This window comes from Pristis pectinata, chromosome 16 (genome assembly GCF_009764475.1).
Source record: "Pristis pectinata isolate sPriPec2 chromosome 16, sPriPec2.1.pri, whole genome shotgun sequence".
Lineage (NCBI taxonomy): Eukaryota > Metazoa > Chordata > Chondrichthyes > Rhinopristiformes > Pristidae > Pristis > Pristis pectinata.
The window spans coordinates 17,278,031-17,298,681 of record NC_067420.1 but is presented as its reverse complement, the minus strand read 5'-3'; the positions used below and the strand labels follow the sequence as shown (position 1 = coordinate 17,298,681).

General features: G+C 39.6%; 1 protein-coding gene across 1 annotated transcript in view; it reads right to left on the bottom strand.

Annotated features, from left to right (window-relative positions):
- dpm1 (dolichyl-phosphate mannosyltransferase subunit 1, catalytic) overlaps window positions 1–20,651 on the bottom strand; it is a 54,649-nt gene that overhangs the window by 20,596 nt on the left and 13,402 nt on the right. The window contains exon 2 of the mRNA XM_052031494.1: window positions 1,537–1,636. Within this exon, the coding sequence (XP_051887454.1) occupies window positions 1,537–1,636 (100 nt within the window). The remainder of the gene's footprint in view (window positions 1–1,536; window positions 1,637–20,651) is intronic.

The following is a 20,651-nucleotide window of genomic DNA, read 5'->3' as shown; positions in this document are numbered from 1 at the left end:
CATTTAAGGGACTCTTAGATAAACACATGAATGATAGAGAAATGGGGAGCTATGAGGGAGGGAAGGGTTAGATAGATCTTAGAGCAGGATAAAATGTCAGCACAACATTGTGGGCTGAAGGGCCTGTACTGTGCTGTAGTGTTCTATGTTCAAACAGAACACACTACTGATACACAAAACAGCAGAAATTATGGTTAATTTCAATCACTCATAAAATAATAAATGGCAATATTAAAAATCAGGCTACTGCTGTTGCAAACACCATTTTGAATCATTGAACCCGGGCACACTGGGGATACAATAGGTTTAATCATAACCAGGCAATTAATAACCCAGTGGCAATGCCTAAACAATCTTAACATAATTGGACAAACTAATGATGAGCTGAAAATTTTGTGTGCTAAGTGACGTATCAGGAATAACTAAAACTGCAAAGGAAAAGACAATTACAAAGATAAAAAATAGAATATTTCAAAGGAAAAATTAAATGGTGATTGGTGAAGTGCATACTAATGCAAAGCAAAAGGATAAATCATACCAAAATCAAACCACAATTTACTAAATGGAAAATAGAGGTGATACTGTGGTAGCCAAAAGTCCAGCTGCAACAGGGTGAAGATGCACTGGGCTACGTAGTACCTGTCTCACTGGAGGAGAATAGAAGGTTTAGGAGGAAGAAGCGTCTTGAAAACAGGATTTAACTCTGTACTGAACCCTGGAACAGGACGAGAACCTGGATCGCAGAGAGACCCCAAGACAAACTCGCAAGAACTGATCCAGAGTCTGGCAAGCCACAAGCCTGCTGAAACTATTCACCTCATGTCTTGATGGTAGTATACTATGCAAGGTGCAAGTTCTTGTACATGGTCTTGAATAAAACTAAAGTAAACCTTTCACCAACAGTGTGACTTCTATATAAATGTGATTTTGCACAGAAAAGGAAAAAGTAAAAATTCTTTACAGTAATTCTGGATTTTATAAAGACAGAACAGGACATTTTTGAAGAATTTACCAGTTAACATAAGGAAGATGCTATGATTTTGCCCAGTGAATAATGAAAAACAGATGATTGATTTTATAACCAATATATATCAAATGCTATTTTAAAATAATCTCTAAATCCAGAGCAGACTTGTGAAAAGAGCTGTGGTTTGGGGTTGAGAGAATCATAAGTAACTGCAAATAGAGACTAACTACAACACCATAAAAACACCAGATGGAACTACGGTAGTTTGATAGCCTTGAATGACTGAGTGGCCTTGTTGCATTCCTTAGATTCTTATGCTATTACTTCCACAATATAACATTTCCATTTCCGATAAGAGAAATCCTTATCATCTATCTCTGTGAAGCTGCCTGTCAATGCCAAATTATAGGGTGTTCTGTTCTTGCGACTTTGGCCACAATCTTAGTCCCTTACAACCTTTAGCAGCTGTCAGAGGAAGCTCTTTTCTTTAAATCCCTGGAGTTTAAATTTACATTGAATTCAAAGAGTCCCAGAATGAAAGCATTGTACATTCCTGACCAAATACTTACAATTTTATCAGATCCATAAATCTGTTCCAACTGTTTGGCAGCCTCAAGTGTTCCATCAGGACTTCCATCATCAATTACTATAATTTCATAGTCAAATCCACTGCAAAGAAGAACAAAGCATCACTGTTGTGTACATTAGATTTCATGGCAAATAAATTCAACTTCTATCATTCAGCAAGAGAAAGAAACTCTTTTCAAGCAGTGAAAATCTGTGGTATTCCTCTTCAAGTATGCTTATCAAGTCACAATTCAGATTTTTAAAAAAGTACGAATAGGGAAACTACAGGATCTTTCCAGCCAGGCTGCAGCAACTGCAGCAGATCACCTGCATAATGTTCCAATGAAAGGTAACTTTTCTGGTATTTTCTGGCCCAGGTAAAGCAGAAGTATTGTACCAAAGACAGGTTAGACCACATTTATCCTGGACTCCCTCAACCTGAAAGCAAGGCCCCCACCCCACCCCCATCAACTGGTTAAAGAAGGTAAAATGGCTAATGCCTCAGGTTTTTTTTGAAATGGTGGGTGGAATTTACAGTTTTCCTTGCCACACACTGTCTCTAAATCTATGGGAAGTTAGTACACTCTTAAAATGTTCCAAATTTAAAACTAAAATTCTATGAAAATCAAAATAAAGTTCTTTTTTTAAAAGTTGTAATAATATGCATTTTTCAGTTTTATAACATATACAATTTTAAAATTATTTGTTAAAAAATTAGACCACCTGATCGAAAAGGTCTGTAATAACATTTGTACTCCCTTTCTAAAGGGCTGCAGAAAAGAGTTAAATCATCATGTTCTGGCAATCTATCCTAGAGTGTATGGGTTCTGAAGAAAAATACTATCTAATGACTAACTTAACTTATCTTTTTGTTTTGTATTAGGTCCCTACCTTTTTGATCATCTCAAATGAATACTGCCTAACATACCCTAAACCCTGGAGCAAAGAAACATAGGTGCTGGAAATCCAAAACAAAAACAAAGGATGCTAGCAGCACTTAAGCAGCATCAATGGGAAAGGAATAGAGTCTACATTTCAGGTCAAGGTCCTTTATCAGAACTGGAAGAGTGCAAAAACAAGCATGTTAAGCTACAGAGTGAACAGATGGAATGTCTGTGATACAGCTCAAACCAAAGTTGTTATGGTAGCAATTACTTTAAAAACTGGCAGTTGGAGACAAAGGGGGAAAAAAAGAGACCAATTGAAACAGAACAGTACAGCTACATCTATGGAGAGAGAAAGCAAAGTGGTTACCCAAATTTGTTAAATTCAATATTAAGTCCCGAGAGTTGCAGCTTAATAAGGCAGAAGATGAGGTCCTGTTCTTCGAGTTTACATGGGTGCCACTGAATGACGTAGGAAGCCAAGAATAATGAGGTTCAGCACAGGAATGAGGTAAAGAATTAAAGTGCAGGTGTCTGGAAGCTCAGAGTGAAGAGAGGTGTTCAGCATAGGATGAGAGTGAGGATCCGTATAATCTGCTATCCCAATGTTTGAAAATCCCCATGGTTTGACATCTGGCTCACTGGGTGCTGATTTGCCTGCTCGCTTTAAACATACAGGGACCTTGTTTTCCATGATCGCTTTAAACTTAAGAGTTTACTGGAAACATTTATTATACTTCTGTGTAATATCTTTAAAAAAAAGTAAATTAAAAGCATACGGGTCCTCCCCAGCTTACGAACACTTAACGTACGTACAGCCCGTATATACAGACAAGCGTTTGGGAGACCAGCAGGATGGATTTGCTACACCCTGCTTCAGCGTGCGTGGCCCATGCCATTTGCAGACTTCAGATGCAAAAAAATGAATTTTGCAAGAATGATGACAAAATATGCACTGCTCACTGTCTGACATTACCACACATGTTCAATGGCTTTCATTGCCATACTTGTCATAAATGAAGCAAATTCTCATACTTGTGTGAACTGTACGCAAATGATCCAATTGCATCATGCAGCCAATTTTATGTTAACTCCATTTACATAACACAATTTCAAGCCCATCATCTTTACCAATGTAGCTTCACTTTCTTTTGACCCCTCCTTGACTTTTAAATCCTGCTGAAAAAACTTTACTCAGAACCATCATTAGAATTCAAACACAATACAATGACATTTAAAGTTATTTCTCCCACTGAAGCATGTTTTTTTAGTATTCCATCATTTACACAGAAGCACTTTAAACCTCCTTGCATCTTTAAATCTCAAATTGCTTTGTTCTGAGTAGAACTAATACAGAATTTTTTACTAAAGTTTTAGTCAGAATACTAAAACACAGCTTTGAAAGTAACACATATGATTAATTATGTTGAGTGCATGCTACCAGCAGTGCAATTCCAGAAGATTGTTGTGTGTCCTCCATATACAAGATGTGCCTAGACATGGAGACTGATGCACAACAAAATCAAGTGGCATGCAATTCATACTTTCACGCCACTTGTCAAAAACGTTTGTATGTATACGAAGTCTGCAAACTGTGTGGGCCATTCATATTGAAGCAGGGCTTATCTGTAGAGTTAGGTAGGCCTTATCAGGAAAGTTAATTAGAGAGGGCTTGACATTGTTGCTGGGGTATCAGAGGCACTTGAAGTCTTTCAGTTGGGTTCTCCTTTAAGTGGCTTTCTTAAATGTTCCTCCCAGTCTCCAGATATGCTTGCTGCCTACATCCTCAGGGTACCTGATATGTCAAAACAAAGCACTCTGCCCTCAAACTGCATGTCCCCACATGAACCTTTCTCAGACCCTTTCACACAGACACCCTCTTTCCAATCAGTTAGGGGAGCGATTGTGAGTAGGGAGGAGGATGTAAAAGCTTCAAGGAGATATGGATGAGCTTGAGTGAGTGCGCAAGTATGTGGCAGATGCAATATAAGGTGAAAAATGAGAAATTGTTTACTTTGGTGCACCAAACAGAAAGGCAAGTTTTTTTTTAAAATGAAAGATCAGGTAATGTTCATTTTCAAGGGTACCCCTGTGTCCTTGTACACAAGTCACAGAAAGCCAATGTGTAGATGCAATAAGCAATTAGGGAAGCAAATGGTATTTCAACACTTGTAATGAGAGAATTTGAGCATAAGAGTAAGGGTGCTTTACTGCAATTCTATAGAGCCTAGATGAAACTGCACCTTCTCAATTGTGTACAGTTTTGGTTTCATTCCTTGCCATAGAGGGATTACAGTGAGGATCCAGAGTTTTCTGTGTGAGGAGAAATTGGGTAGACCAGTCCTGTATTCAATGGAGTTTAGAAGAATAAGACAAGATCGCATTGAAACTTTGAAAATTCTTAAGAGGGCTTGACTGGCTGGATAGAGGCAGTCAAGGAGTCCAGAACCAGGGCTCATGGTCTCAAAATAAGGGGTAGGTCATTCAGAATTGAGTGAGGAGAAATTTCTTCATTCAGAGGGTATTGAATTTTTGGAATTATCTCTATCCTGGATCACAGTAGAGGCTCAGTTATTGAGTTATTTCAAAACAGAGAGTGAAGAGTAAGGGAATTAAGGGATATAAGAAGAGAATAATGATGAGGTAGAAAATCAGCCACGATCCTAAAGAATAGCAGATTAGAGTGGGAGAGGATGTACGTTTGTATCTAAGTATCATCATGAAGGAGCAGCATTTAAATGGTTGCAGAGCTAGCTCACCTTCACGTATATTGTTAGATTATGAAATTTCTTTCTAATTGCTCCAGGTTTGGGGGATTTTCACTATGGGCAATGAGTATGAAAAACATTATGATGTTGGAGGAACTCAGCAGGCCAGGTAGCATCCATGGAGAAAAGCAGGCGGTCAATGTTTCAGGTCAGGAACCTTCTTCAGGACTGAAGACAGGAAAAGGGGAAGCCCAATTCATAGGAGGGAAAAGCAGAGCAGTGATAGGGAGTCAAAAGAGGTGAGGCGGGCTGGGCACAAGAAGGTGATAGATAGATGCAGGTAAGAGACAGTGATAGGCAGGTGCGGTGGAGGAGGGGAGAGCAGGTAGGGAGGAAAAAAGGATGGTAGAAAAATGAGAGAGAGGGGCTAGGAAAGGGCAGAAAAGGCATGGTTGGAGGTGGGTGTAGGGGGATGGGGTGTGGGGATTACTTAAAGTGGGAGAATTCAATGTTCACGCCATTAGGCTACAAGGTTCCAAGATGGAAAATGAGGTGCTGTTCCTCCGTTTTGTGCTTGGAATTCTCTTGGCTGTGGACTGACATATAGGCCTCCTCTACATTAGCGAAACCAAACGCAGACTAGGTGACCGTTTCGCAGAACACCTGCGCTCCATCCATAACCGCGATCTGCATCTCCCCGTTGCCAATCACTTCAACTCGCCCTCGCACTCCATCACAGATATGTCACCCTCCCCCCAACCATGCCTCTTCTTTTCTACCCTTTCCATGTCTCCTTGACCGCCTGCTTTTCTCCATGGATGCTGCCTGGCCTGCTGAATTCCCCCAGCATCATGGTGTTTTTCATCTAGGTTCCAGCATCTGCAGTCCTTTGTTTCTCTGGGCAATGAGTATGTTGGGCATCTCCTGCCACATCTTTGTAATTGAGCGCATGGAGGATCTGCCACCCGTCTCTCCTTTGGTACCTTCAAGGTACCTTCCTCTTAGCCTCCGCTTTTTCCACCAGCACCTGATTATACCACTGGGTGAACTAACAAGCTTTTGTTTCTTTTCACCATCTTAAGCCCTTCTTCATTGGTGCCATCATTGTGTGTTTTTGCTGTGTGGCTGTGCTGGGAGTGTGCCTTCAGGCTTAGAGCGTAGTACAGTATCTGTTGATATGCCAGTCAGAGGAGGTCTGTTCAGGAAATCCGTTACAGCGCACAATTCCGGATAGAAAAATTAAAGGGCAGATAACCTAGAAACTCTGAAGAGCTTTCCAGTCTTTGGTTAGAAAGCAAGATTGGCCATACATGTATCTTGGCAAGATGACAGTTTGCAATCTGAGCCAGAAAATGAAGGACCTAAAATCGGAGGGAGAAATACCAAAGCAGAAAAGTTCATTTTTAAATTGAATAATGTTTGCATCTCAGTTATTTTCTTGCCTATTGGTTAGTTTCTTGTAGATTGGTTATGTGAATATATAATGTGGCAGACAAATAAAATCTAACTTCAAAATAAAGTTCTAAAGTGTTTGCATTGGATTGGGATTCACTCTACATCATAGTTATGTCATTGACCGCAATTTTGCATTTGTAAATTCTCACAGCAACATTACAACTCTCATTGAAAATAAATTGAATTTAGTCATTGGGTATATTTTTTCCAGATACCAAAAGCATTTTACTCACCCAGTTACTCATTGTTTGCAACTTGTCATCTGGAGACATCATAGGAAGTTTGCACATATTTTGAATAGGAAAACACTGGGAAGTAATTCAGAGTAGCAGCTGTATTTTTTTTTTCTCCTTCTCTCCCTTCCCAGAGGTTATCGTATCCCAAAACCATATTTACCAGAGTGAGATAGATCAGCTGGTTGAGTGGTGTCGCAACAACAACCTCACACTCAATGTCAGCAGGACCAAAGAGGTGACTGTGGACTTCAGGAAGGGGAAGTTGGGAGAACACACACCAGTCCTCATTGAGGGGTCAGCAGTGGAAAGGGTGAGCAGCTTCAAGTTCCTGGGTGTCAATATCTCAGAGGATCTATCCTGGGCCCAACATATTACTGCAATCATGAAGGCGGCATGCCAGTGGCTCTACTTCACTAGGAGTTTGAGGAGATTTGGTATATCACCAAAGACTCCTGCAAATTTCTATAGATGTACAATGGAGAGCATCCTGACTGGTCGCATCACAGCCTGGTATGGAATCTCCAATCCACAGGATCCCAAGAGGCTGCAGAGGGTTATAGACTCAGCCAGCTCCATCACAGGCACAACCCACCCCACCATCGAGGACATCTTCAAGACATTGTGCCTCAAGCCGGCGGCATGCATCATTAAGGACCCTCACCATCCAGCACTTGCCCTCTTCTCATTACTACCATCAGGGAGGAGGTTCAGGAGCCTGAAGACCCAAGCTCGACAATTCAGGAACATCTTCTTCCCCTCCGCCATCAGATTTCTGAACAGTCCATGAACACTAGCTCGTTATTCCTTTTTTTTTGCACTATTTATTTTTGTCATTTATAGTAATTTTATATCTTTGCACTGTACTGCTGCTGCAAAACAACAAATTTCACGTATGTCAGTGACAATAAATCTGATTATGATTTACAGGGTTGTAGCGGTCACCTTCACAGATGTTTTCAGGCAGGCTGAAGAATAAGACAGTGGCATAACCATTTTTGACGAGAACCAAACGAGTAGTTTGCCAAACTTTGGTTATCCATGATATAAAAACAGAAGATGCTGGAAATAATCAGCAGATCAGGCAGCATTTGTGGAAAGAGAAATAAAGTTAACTTTCATGTCGAAGACCCTTCATCAAAATTGTGAAAATGAGAAAACGGTAGTTTTGTATCGCAGAGATAGTAGGGAAGGGTGGATAGGATAAAGGGAATATCTCTGGAAGGGTGTAGGTAGGGTTGCCCAGATGATTCCAGGGCAGTTAGAAAGAAAAACAAGCAAAGAAGTGAAAATCAGTCTGTGGTGCAGTCAGAGATATAATTGGGAGTTTTGGGCATGTTAGTGCAGAAGGCAATAGAAAATTCAGGAGTGAGGGGTTCTGATCAGAAAACTTGAAAATATGACATCTGGTCCCCTCAGCCAAATCATCAATATAAATCATGAATAGCTGGGGTCCAAGCACTAATCACCACAATACTCCACTAGTCATAGCTTGCCAACCTGAGGAAGAGCTGTTTATTCCTGTTCTTTGCTTTCTGTCTGATAACCAATTCTCAATCCAAGTCAGCACACTATGCCCAACTCTGTGTGCTCCAACCTTCTTGACTAATTTCTTATTACTCCACCTACACGCACCTCCTTCTACACCGACTCCCACTTTCACCTCATGCTGATATTCTGCCCCAGTTCATTCTCAGTAACGCAAAAAGAACACTGTGTTTCGATGTACATGTGACTAATAAATAAATATCTAAATATCTATCTATACTCAACTCCTAAACAGTTCCAGAATGAAAAGTTTACTCACAGCCTTTCATTTCCTCCATTCAGGTAAAAGTATGAGGACGAGACCATCCGCATGGAAAAGGACCCTACCAAGATTAATGTCTAGCCGCAGTGGGGGAGACTACACTGAGAATGATGAGCAGAGGGAACAATAAGCCCAAATACCATGTATATCTGTTGCCATCTATAATCTGCCAGGTACATTCTTTAACAAAGCTTCATACTGATTATTACAACCACTTTGATTTGATCAACAACAGACACTCAACGATTACACCTGTGCTACTAGATTACTATAAAGGTGTCTGGGTCACAGTTTGCATGTGCAACTACCCTCCGTTTTTTTAGACAGAGGTGCCTCTTTCCCCTCCACTTGCAGAAAGGAGGGGTGGGGAGGGGAGGAATAGCAAGATACATTGGAGGAAGGGCAGGTATAGAAGGGGACACAAGAGGGAGGGTGGATGCAGGAGAAGACACTGGAGAGAGGGTGGGTGTAACAAGGATGAGAATTTGACGATGAACACAATACATCATTGCACTTGACACCCTGCAGAAGCCATGTGGATGGAAAGATTAGATTAGAGGGACACAATTTGGGATGCTTGCAAAAAACAAAGAAGCTGATATAAATGCAAGCTGAGATGGTGTGCACGCTGTCAGGTCCGTTTGAATGCAGGAGGTGATGAGAAACATGGAGGTACATCTTGATGCTTTACCAGGAGATTGTGCAGAGTCAGGATGCTAGTATCTCCTTTCTTGAGGCATATACTTTTTTTTAAACAAAGGCTCGGACTGGATCACTTCTCACAGCACCTACTGAATAAGGTTAAAAATGCTGTGCAGGCATAGGCAGAGGCCACACAAAGTTTGTGTCTGTGTAGTTTTATCCTTATCCAGCTACATATCTCAGAATCAGATTCAGGTTTTATTATCACTGACTTATATGATGTGAAATTTGTTGTTTTGCAGCAGCAGTACAGCACAAAGACATAAAAATGACTATAAATCACTAAATAAATAAATAGTGCAATAAAGGAATAATGAGGTAGTGTTCATGGGTTGATGGACTGTTCAGAAATCTGATGGCAGAAGGGAGTGAGAGTCTTCAGGCTCCTGTCCCTCCTCCCTGATGGTAGTAATGAGAAGAGGGCATATCTCGGATGGTGAAGGTACTTAAGTGATGGATGCTGCATTCTTGAGGCACTGCGTCTTGAAGATGTTCTCGATGGTGGGGAGGGGTGTGCCCATGATGGAGCTGGCTGAGTCTACAACCCTCTGAAGTCTCTTGCAATCCTGTGCATTGGAGCCACCATACCAGGCTGTGATGCAACCAGTCAGAATGCTCTCCACCTTACATCTATAGAAATTTACATACATCTATTTAAGTAAATAGACATATCCGTCTATGCTATATTGGTGCAGCTTCAAACCAGCATGTAGCAATCTGACGTCCTTGTAGAGATGAGAGATGCCCCTTGTGAGCAGATTGCTGCGCTCGAACAATAAAAGATGCTATCTATCAGGAGCTTGCTGTAGATGAATAGAAATATGCTACATGTCAGCAGATTGCCCTCCTGCATAAGCAGAGAGAATACATGTCTGGGCAGATGACTCCTACAGAAATCATATGGCACATGGGAGTTCACCTGCTGGAGTAGGAATATTCCCTCACTCATCTCTCATCATCATAAGCAGAGTCCAGCTACGATTGTACACAGGACTCCTTTAGAGAAGAATAAAGACAGTAAAGGACCAGATACCTGGGCCCCATTGTCTGTCAGCAAGTTCAGCAGAGTCTAAAGGTCGCCTCAATAGGGCACCAGTTTACCCGCCACCATGGCTTCACAAGCAGCACACTCACTCAAACCCCAGAGCTAACAATGCTCCTTCAGTTGGCCCTGAGCAGCAGTCAGAGGCTAGGCTGTCTAAGGCAAAAGCTTTTTGAGCCACTAAGTAAATCTGCAATGGACTCAAAGTGAAAGGAAGCAGCCTCCAGCAGCCATTGGATATAATGCTGCAGTGCTAGAACATCTAAGTTCACTTATAAGGTTACAAAACATGCAGGGCGTGAGAGTTTTTAAGTTTTAGAAAACATGTTATATTCCATATATTTAGTGTCAGTTTCTATGGTTATAGAGTTTGTGAACACATCAGCATTGCTGAAATGGACTCTCATTTTGTGCAAATAACATTCTTAATTGCACAAGAATACGTCATACCAGCAGCTGCTGGGATTGTTTCATAACCTGCTACACCGCACCTAGGAAGGTAACTAATATCATCTACTGTATGTCACATGAATAAGTACAAGGTTAATCTTGATTGAACTGTTTCCCTCTGACATATGAAAGCCTCATAAATGCAGGCCTTACAATTATAGATAAATATCATTGCTGCCATGTTGTTCTGGCCATCATTGCATAAGACTCGATGCCAAATTGATTACAATGTTGTAGTTCCTCTCCCCACTGTCCTGTACTTAGACTAGACTACTTCTACAAAAGGGATTTCTATAACTGGCAGAAAAGTAAGAGGGGGAATCAGATGGAAAGTTCTGTTCCTTCTCTAGATGCCTAATATTTTACAAAGGATGAAAAGGAACAGAAGTGAGGGAAACACAAGTCAAAAGTAATGGCTTATGCAGGAAAACGCTGAAAAGACCCAAGGCTGTGAAGACCTTGTTCATAAGAGGTAGTACATGATCCCAAAGACTCTGTGGGGGTGGGTTTTCCAAGAAGGACAGGTGTTTGCATCCTGCCCTTACATTTCTGACTTACTCTACCTGGCCAACGATTACCATAGCAATGCCTTCAGTAGCAGATTGCTGCCTGTAGTATCACTACTAAGATTCCCCAAAAAGTTACTATCTTTGCAGATAAATGCTAGAAAAGCATTTGTGTCAATTGCAGTACATTCTAAGGATTCTGGAAGATGTTTGTGCAGTCTGCAGCGATGTCCCAGTTTCAGAGCAGTATCTCTTAAAACAACAAAGTCACACAATATGTTCCTGGTTCAATTGTGAATATTCATTGAAGGGCCATTTTACTTCAATTTATGCTAGTAATAGTGAAAATAAACATTGCACACTGAAAACATCATTGAGTCTATATACGATGCTGGGGAAACATTAAGCATACTTGAGTAAATAATAGCTGTGAGTGCTCAGTCCAGTTTCAAGATGGGCAGGAATTCAACAGGAAATAATTGCTGTTGTACAGTACATTGTTGAAATACAAACTAAATGGCTTGTGTGTGTGATTTGCACAAACAGATGCTAGGTGCGCTATTTCCAAGGCTGGTGTTTGTGTCAGTCAATGCCTCCACCAATGACAAGTTGCAATCAAAGTTCCTCATGTAGGATTATACATTTTGAAGAAGCTACACTCAAAAGGTACAGTTTTCCCTCAATCAGCAAACATCTACTTAGCCAATCTTTGCTGCAGCAAAAAGTTTTACTTAAGTTAGTTTGTTACTTAAAGATTTAATTCACTACCATGAAGAGCGGGGAATATAGTTGGAGTCTGGCTTTCAAATACAAGCCCATGAAAACCAGTAACAGTCTTTTTAATAGGAAGAAGTTTGTGAAATAAATAAGATACTTAAAATGGGAAGAAAAAACTCTTGAGCATCTGCACTCATCCATCTGGCAACAACAACAATTGAATGAATGACCTGTAAGTTTTAGCTTTCACGTTTTAGCTTGTCAAAACAAGCGCAGTTGATTTTGATTTACTGCATCCTTACTGAGCGAAGATTGACTAGCTTCTGAGTCCTTACCATCCACAGCAACTGGTATCCCTGGTGAAAGGCGAGTGTTTACTGTATATCCTGCTTATGGATTTTTGCATAGCAAAGGATTTTTTATGAACCTAACCCCTTCGTTAACTGGTGGAATCCTGTATATTAAATAAAGCGTAATCATATCAGTTTTTCATTAACACTTTTAAAGTTTTATGTCCACAGCTGTGCACAATTTCAAGTCAACTTTTATTAGACCAGAACACTGCATTTCTTTTTTTTTAAAAAGTAACATTACAGTTTGTGCTAAAATATTCCTGCTAGAAACAGGCGAAAAAAACAGTCAAATTTATAGTTTAACTCTCTATGTGGCTCTGATTTTGCCTGAAGAGTCTATCTTTTTTGTCTGCCTATATCTGTAAATTCCCATTCCTATTTGTGCAGCTCACTTTTGATGCAAAGAGAACAGAGGTTGGCAGAAGAACTTGTAGCCAATAAAGGAAAATGCATCAGTCAATTTTCAGAAAGTGAAAGTATATGTTTTAATGCTTCATGCCAGACTTCGTTCCAGTAAACACAGGCAGCAAAACTGCAGTTTGTAGATTTGTCAAATTATGTTTTGTGTTAACACTGATATATTTGCTGTAATGCAGACAAGTTGCTTTTCAAATTCCTCAGGTAGTGTGTCATTTTATGGGGGGCGGAGGGTAGTATACCATTTCTAATGTAGGTTTTTAAGCACGTATTAGCAACATTACAAATAGAGCTCATATAATTGAGTGATCTACCAGACTCCTGCTAAAACATGCTTTTTGGTAACCAGCCAAATGACTTGTTAAAACAAAGTACATCTTACAGACAGGGTAGTTGAAAAGAACCATAATTTAACAAAGAAGAATTCAATGAAACCAATGCAGTATTTAAAAGGTAAAATTAAATATTTATTCAGTACATTATTATAATATTAACAGTCTGTTGCCAAAAATGCCAAATTAAGAAATTAAGTTTCTTTTCAGAAAATACTGGAAATACTCAGCAGATCAGGCCACATCTATGGGAAGAGAAACAGTAAATGTTTCAGGTTGGAGACCCTTTGTCAGAACTTGATATATTCTGATGAAATGTCTCCGACCTAAAATGTGGACTGTTTCTCTTCTCACAGGTGCAGCCTGACCTGCTGAATATTTCCAACCTTTTCTATGTTTTTTTTAAGATTTCCAGCATCTGCAGTTTTTTTGGATTTTCACTTAAGTTCCTGACTTCTGGTGCAAACTCATGTATATTTAATCCAGCAGAATGGTATTCTACATTGTAGCACAAATGTAGAGGCCCCTGGTATTGTATTTTATTTACATTGTGAAGTGGCAGAAGTTTGACATGAAAATCTGTTGGTGAAATTTAAGTAGGAAGAGAGTTCAATGTATTTGCTGACACTCTCCAAAGCAGGCTATTAACATTAAGATCTCATCTGGAGATGTACAAAATATATAGAGTCAGGAACTTTGCAATTAACAACTCTGAGCTGATCCCTTTTAAAACAAAATTACAACTGAAAACCTATCCAAATTATTTAAACTTTGGCAGTGATTTTAATTTTAGGGCAACATCCATTCTTCGGTATCATCGACCATTCAACTAGTGTACGACATGACAAAAAAAAGGCTCATATTATGAACCAAGATCAAATTTTGAACACTGCGGATTAAACTAAAGTGTCTTTGAATTTTGTCATTACTTGTTTTTCAGATATTTGAGTTCTGTATATCATTGAAAAAGTACCACCTCTTTACTCGCATCGAGAATGAACCTGGGTCACTGCAATTTGAGGACGTGAATAGAGTTTTAGAAATCACATTAATTAACACAGAATGGATTTAGGAGGAAGGTAAACTATGCAAATACCATAATGAACAATAAGTGCATTTTCACATTTAAATCACTGTACTATGTTGTGATGGCAACCAGAACTTTGAGCTGTTGCCAATTTATTGTTGCCTGCAGGCTACATTTCTTGAACTGCGAGGTGGATCTTCTGGCAAATGCCACGCTGCCAGTATCTGCCACGCACCAGTGCCATTTTTATACCATTAACAGTCCCTCCTTTTTCTCTGGCGAACTCCCAATGCATATCAGTAACTAAGATTATACCTTTGAATCTAATTTCTGGTGGTTATTTCTGGCACTTCATCTTTTATGTTTATACAAGGAAATTGGGTGGGGGACAGTGAAGAAACTGCTAGAGAAAATCTGCGCAGGAGATTGGTGAAGGTATCAACAAAAAAAAAGGTGGAGCATGGAACAGAAATGAACAGTATGGATTCCCCTGTATCTGTCCGGAGATCTTTACCCTTTCTGTACCCAAGTTTTCCAGGTTCAAAGTAGCTGAAAAACCACAGCATGTTCTTCCCATTGGAAGGCATTTGATATAAAATTCCCCAAAGAATGTTGCTAGTCTCCACAAATATTACAGAATCATACACTTGTATCTCACTGCATATAGAGATTATTCCTCTTAAGGTATACACCCATTTCCTTTTGGAAAGCTGCTGAGCCTGCTTCTGACATCCTTTTGAACAGTGGTTTTCAAATTAGAACTCCATGGTGTAACCGAAGTTTCCTTTGCCAATTTTTAAATGTTGTCGTCTCTGGTTATTATCTCTCCCACCAGTCGAAATGTTCTCCTCAGCTACTCTGCTACAAGCACTAATAATTTGAACATCTCTGTTAAATCTTCCCTTAGACATCTGTTGTCCATGCAACTCCAGATTCTTTAGTCTCTCCTCACATCCTTCATCCTTATTATCTTCCTGGTTAATCTCCTCTGCACCCTCTCCAAAGTGACCAAATCAAAACTCAGAATTTCACAATATAAAATGCGTTATTATTTCCATAAGAGGACTCTTATCAACTTTCATGACAGATGTGGTAAATGTGGAAAGCATTCTGCCTATCTGTCAGTATCCAGCTCAAGAAAATCTTGGGATGTAACTGACCTTTTCTGCAAAACGATTTAATATTTTCAATCTAGTACAATAAATTTGACAAATAAATACTGAAATTCATCACTGAACTTAAAGCAAGAAAACACTCATTAAGACCAGTTGGGATAGCAGATGGCCAACTGAATTTGAAGACTTTATTGATCCAGTATTATATTTCAAAGCAATTGATAACATTCAGCTCTTCCCATTAGTAAAATAGTTAGACAAACTAGGATCGGAAGTTGAATTGCTATCTGTTTAATTAAAGCCCCAAGATTAACAGTCTGATTTGCATTGCTTTAGCCATTGTAACTCTTAATTGAAATCATTATTTAACTCAAATTCAACTCAATTCAAAAATGTACTTCCTGAGTTTGAATACAACTCCATGAATAATGTTCAGCCCCTAAAATTGGCAGCACTCCCCACCTGAAGCCAATTAAGAAAATGTAGCCAACAGTAAAGTCCCATACTACTGAGGAAAAATACAGTCAAATTATGGTGAGGAGCAATTTGAGTAAATGAAGAAAGCTGTGACACAAAAATGTGATTTCCCACCCTTCCTACTCCCTATACACTTGGAAAACAAGAAGTGAATTGCTGCTAGGTTGCAATAGAATTGTTCTATTTGTCCATAATTCAAAAATGAATTGATTCATAAAAAATTCAGAAGTGAACCTGTTCTTGTATTGTGGATCAGATCCTTCAAAAACTGTTGTGCAATCAAGTTCCCACTTGAGAATGGCCAGTCCCATAGAAAATATCAACTGAGTGCATAATAAAATTCTTGAGACTGTATTTCTTTATTACACTGAAGACATCTTTACTGCAGATGAACCATACTCTTTTGACAAGTTTCATTCATGAAAACTGCTCAGGACAGGAAAACAAAATAAGCAGGTGTAATAATTTCAGTAGGAATAAGTGGTGAATAAACAAAACAGCCAACTGATTAGGAGTTCAACCGACCCCCTTACCATGATAAAACCCCAAATGCTAAGAAGATTGGTGCTTCTTTAATGAGAGTGGCTCTGCAGCATGACAGGGTAAAAAGTAATTGCTTTAGCAACTGGAAAGCTTGGGATTCATGTGCAAATGTGCCAGAGCTCATACTTTCCATGCTAACATGATATCCACATCCAATGGAAACTATTGTGATTCATTGTACGGGTGAGAACTACAAAAACAAAACTGCTTCAGAATTGTTCACAATACATGATGCTGACTTGCAGATTTCATTGGATCTTTTGCAGCCACATTTGAGCCATTTAGTTGAAAGCAGAATCACTGCAAACTGTTTTTAGAACTGCAGATTTATTCCAGCAGTAGTTGAAGCAGCTGCATCTAACAGCTGAAGATCTCACACAGGGCAATGACAAGCAGTGTCAGTTCATCACCGACTTACTGATGCTGCACAGAAGTATACCATTGCTAGTAGAAGCAGGATTGAGCATTGAAGAAGGTAAAGGAAGATAAACTAACTTTCACCAAAACATCATTTTCAATTAATGAGGAAATACCGACAGTGTTGGATACTAAACTAAATATCCAGGGCTTTCCTCTATTGAAAACTTTAATGTAAAATTACTCTTCCAATAGAAAATGGACTAAAACCTAAAACTGCAAAGTGCCCAAATTATTGGGCCAAATCTTGTTGTCCTTGTGCCCCACCTCCCACTGAAATCACTGCCCATCGCCATGCTTAGCAGATTGAAATGTGGAGGACCTATCTTGCAGAATCTGTTGGTGTGACCTCAGAAGCAATAAGGCATCTGGAGATGCACTGAAGAAGCCCCATCCCTGAAACACATTCTAAACTTATCCCCACTCTCAGTTTACCAGCTGTAAAAACCATGAGTGATTTTAATAAAGAATTTGGTATTTGCAGTATTGTGCGCAATTTTGGTCCCCTTACCTACAAAAGGATATAGTTAACATAGAGGGAGTGCAACAGAGGTTCATCAAACTGATTCCTGGGACAGCAAGATTGTCATGGAGAGATTAGGTCAGCTAGGGTTTCACTAGTTGTATTCACTACAGTTTAAAGAATGAGAGCTCATTGAAACATACAAAATTCTGACAGAACTCAACAGGCTAGATACAGGGAGCATATTGGTTATCAGTTTATTACTGTCACACATACTGAGGTACAGAGAAAAGCTTTTGTTTGCATGCCAGATCATTCGAGGCAGTACAAAAGGGGGGGGAAAAAAAATAAAGAATATGGTGTTACTGTTACAGAGAAAGTTCAGTGCAGATAGACAAATAAAGTGCAAGAGTCACGAGATAGGATTGAGAGATCACAAGTTCATCTTTAATCATACAAGAGGTCCATTCAAGAGTCTTATAACGGCAGGATAGAAGCTGTCATTGAGCCTGGTGGTATGTGTTCTTAGGCTTTTGTATCTTCTGCCCAATGGGAGGCAGGAGAAGAGAGAATGACTGGGGTGGGAAGAGTCTTTGATTATGTTGGCTGTTCTCCCGAGGCAGTGGGAAGTGCAGAGAGAGTCAATGGAGGGAGAGGAGGGGTGGTTGCAGAACCAAGGTTCACAATCTTAGGATAAAAGGGAAGATATTTAAGACTGTGGATTTGTAGGATGGCAAATTTGTGAAATTCTCTAGCTCCAAAGGCTGTGGAAGCCAAGCAGCTGAATATACTTAAGTAGACAGATATATAGATTTCTCGACACAACAGGCATCAAAGGGTATGAGAGAGAGTTATAATATAATATCAGTCATGATCATTTTCAATGGCAGAAAGGACTGGAAGGACCAAACAGCTATTTCTTGCTTCTATTTTTTCCATTTGTCTATATCTTACATTTAGAGACATTTAGCTATTAAGATTGGATAATGAAAAAGTTAAAAACATAACACATAAGTAAAACATTTAAAATAAATTATAATAATTAAAATTTTTAAAAATTCTTATCTTTTGTCTCCTAATTGCCAGCTTATAACCTCCAATAAAATCAATAGGGACATGGGATCCTGAGATGGTTTAGCTGGCTCAAGATTCAAGAGATGATTCTTTAGAGTGTCAGGAAGACTGGACCTTGCCGTGGACTCCAATGTAGGGTCCAGGAGAGAAAAGAACTGACAGATTCTTCATTCTGCGTCAGCAAGTCCGAGACATCTGGGTGTGACAGCTCATGAAAAAGAAAAAATCCCGAATTTGCCTCCATTTAAGCAGGTAATTTCCAATGGTTCGGTTTGGCAATGCTAACATCTATCACCAAGATCTCAGCCATTATAGTGCATCTTGGAGAATACTCACATTAATGTAATATTAAAAACTGTCGCTTTAAGTATAAAGCAATGGTTAGTTATCTGGCATACTATTTCATTAAACTTAATTAATTTGGCAACAGCTGATTCAAATTTTGAAGGAAAAACTTTGAATTAAGAGTTGCATCTCAAAAAAAAAATACGGTGACAAGTATACTATACTTTTCAAAATACAAAATTGAACATTCGGAACATCCATCTACCATGTGATAGCAGTGTTTGCAGCAAAGACGATAAATGGTGTAAAAAAATCAATCCAAACTTGCTTAAAACAGTACAACACATTGACACTGCTCCGAGCCACTACTCTTTCATTTCAAAGGTCTGCAAATTTTATGCTTTTAATAGTGTTTTATCCTCCTTACATAATGTATTTGGCTCTCTTTTATGTTACACACACATCCCAACTTATCCACCACATTGGGGTGAACTATGTGGGCCACAGTTGCTTTATTCTGACCCAGGACTGACAAGACTGTCAGGGATGAAAATATGACACCATGCTTTTTTGGCATGAGTGATGATTCAGGTGTACCAAAAGTCTTCAAGAAGCTATAATAACAATATAAAACAGTGAGTTACAGGCTTGATTTGGACACAAAGGTTCACCAAACTGATTCCTGGGACAGCAAGATTGTCATACAATTTAACCCTACAAAGTCCGCTTCATTAATATCTGTATTCTTATGTCTAAGTTGACACCTGCCTCATTGATTAATTGTGTACAATTTGACATACTCATGGCATCTTATCCTTCAGCTGACACCTCAGACATCTCTATCATAATTCCTGGGTATGTACAATTCAAATAGGTGTAAAGACCCACCATAGATGGCTAGTTACATCACATGTACTACCAAACACAGAGGCAGCCTGAGCAGACTCTTGTTTGACCTCCTTGTGTTTCACTTTTATTAGTATTTCAGACACCCTATTTAATGAATAGAATAATTCTAGAAAGTTATAAGTTGTACAACACAATTAGAGGCCAATAGAGATGATTAGCAATTACATAATGATTCTAAAAAAGAAATCTGTACCAGCATTTCAATTTCAGTGCATTCAGGTGTGGGATGGGGTATAAAGGAATTCTATGTTGATAGTAAAAATGAGCATATTGAGACCAGGTAATTGGAAACTGTCAAAGTGCTGGAGGGTACAGCGATGTCACATATACAAGGAAGGAAGGGACTGGACCCAGAGAGAAAGGATGGAGTCAAAATAAGAAGAAATGCATTCTGTGGGCTTGAGCAGGCTGATACAGTGGGTCTGCTGGAACAGTCCTGCTTCCGAATCTTGAGAGGACATAGAAGCAGCTGTGCAGGACTGGGAAACTGCAAAGCTGGAAGCTGTGGAGGGAAGATCTCCTAAGGAAATGAGATCTCCTAAGGAAATGAGATCTGTCACTATCTGGCAGACAATAGCCAGACATTCAGTGATGGGGCCATGATCCAGGGAGAGGTGCGAGGAAGTAAATGTCTGAGAGCTGGCATTTGGTCTCTGTGAGATACACGTCAGCTCATCCGACCACAACAGCTCCACCCCACTCTTGGGTTTGATGACAATATTGGTGTTGGTTGTTAGTGAACGTAGTGTTGCGTTCAGAAGGCACCACGTTAAAGTAAGGAGAGTGAAAAAAATCAAGATGGTCAATGTTGCATCAGTAGTTTGCAATGAATAGATCTTGAGAAGGTAAGAGGGCAAAGGAATTGGGAATCCTGGAGATGGAGAGGTTCACAATCTGGAGTGAAGACTCCTGACCAAAGAAATGGGCAGAGGTGGAGGGAGTGGGAGAAAAGTTCAACATCATGTCAGACTCAAAACTCACTTAGATGGGTATGGATCAAAGAGGAGACCTCTACCGAGGACCGATCTCTCGGGCTCAGGGAGGGGAGATCAGAAAGAATTGTGAAAATTGAACAGGGCATAGAACTGAATGAAGAAATGGGGTCAGAGGAAAGTGAAGGGAAGAAAGCACAGCTGTATTGGAATTCAAGAGCTGTTGAAGCTTGCAATCTAATCACTGTAGCTGATTATGTGAACAG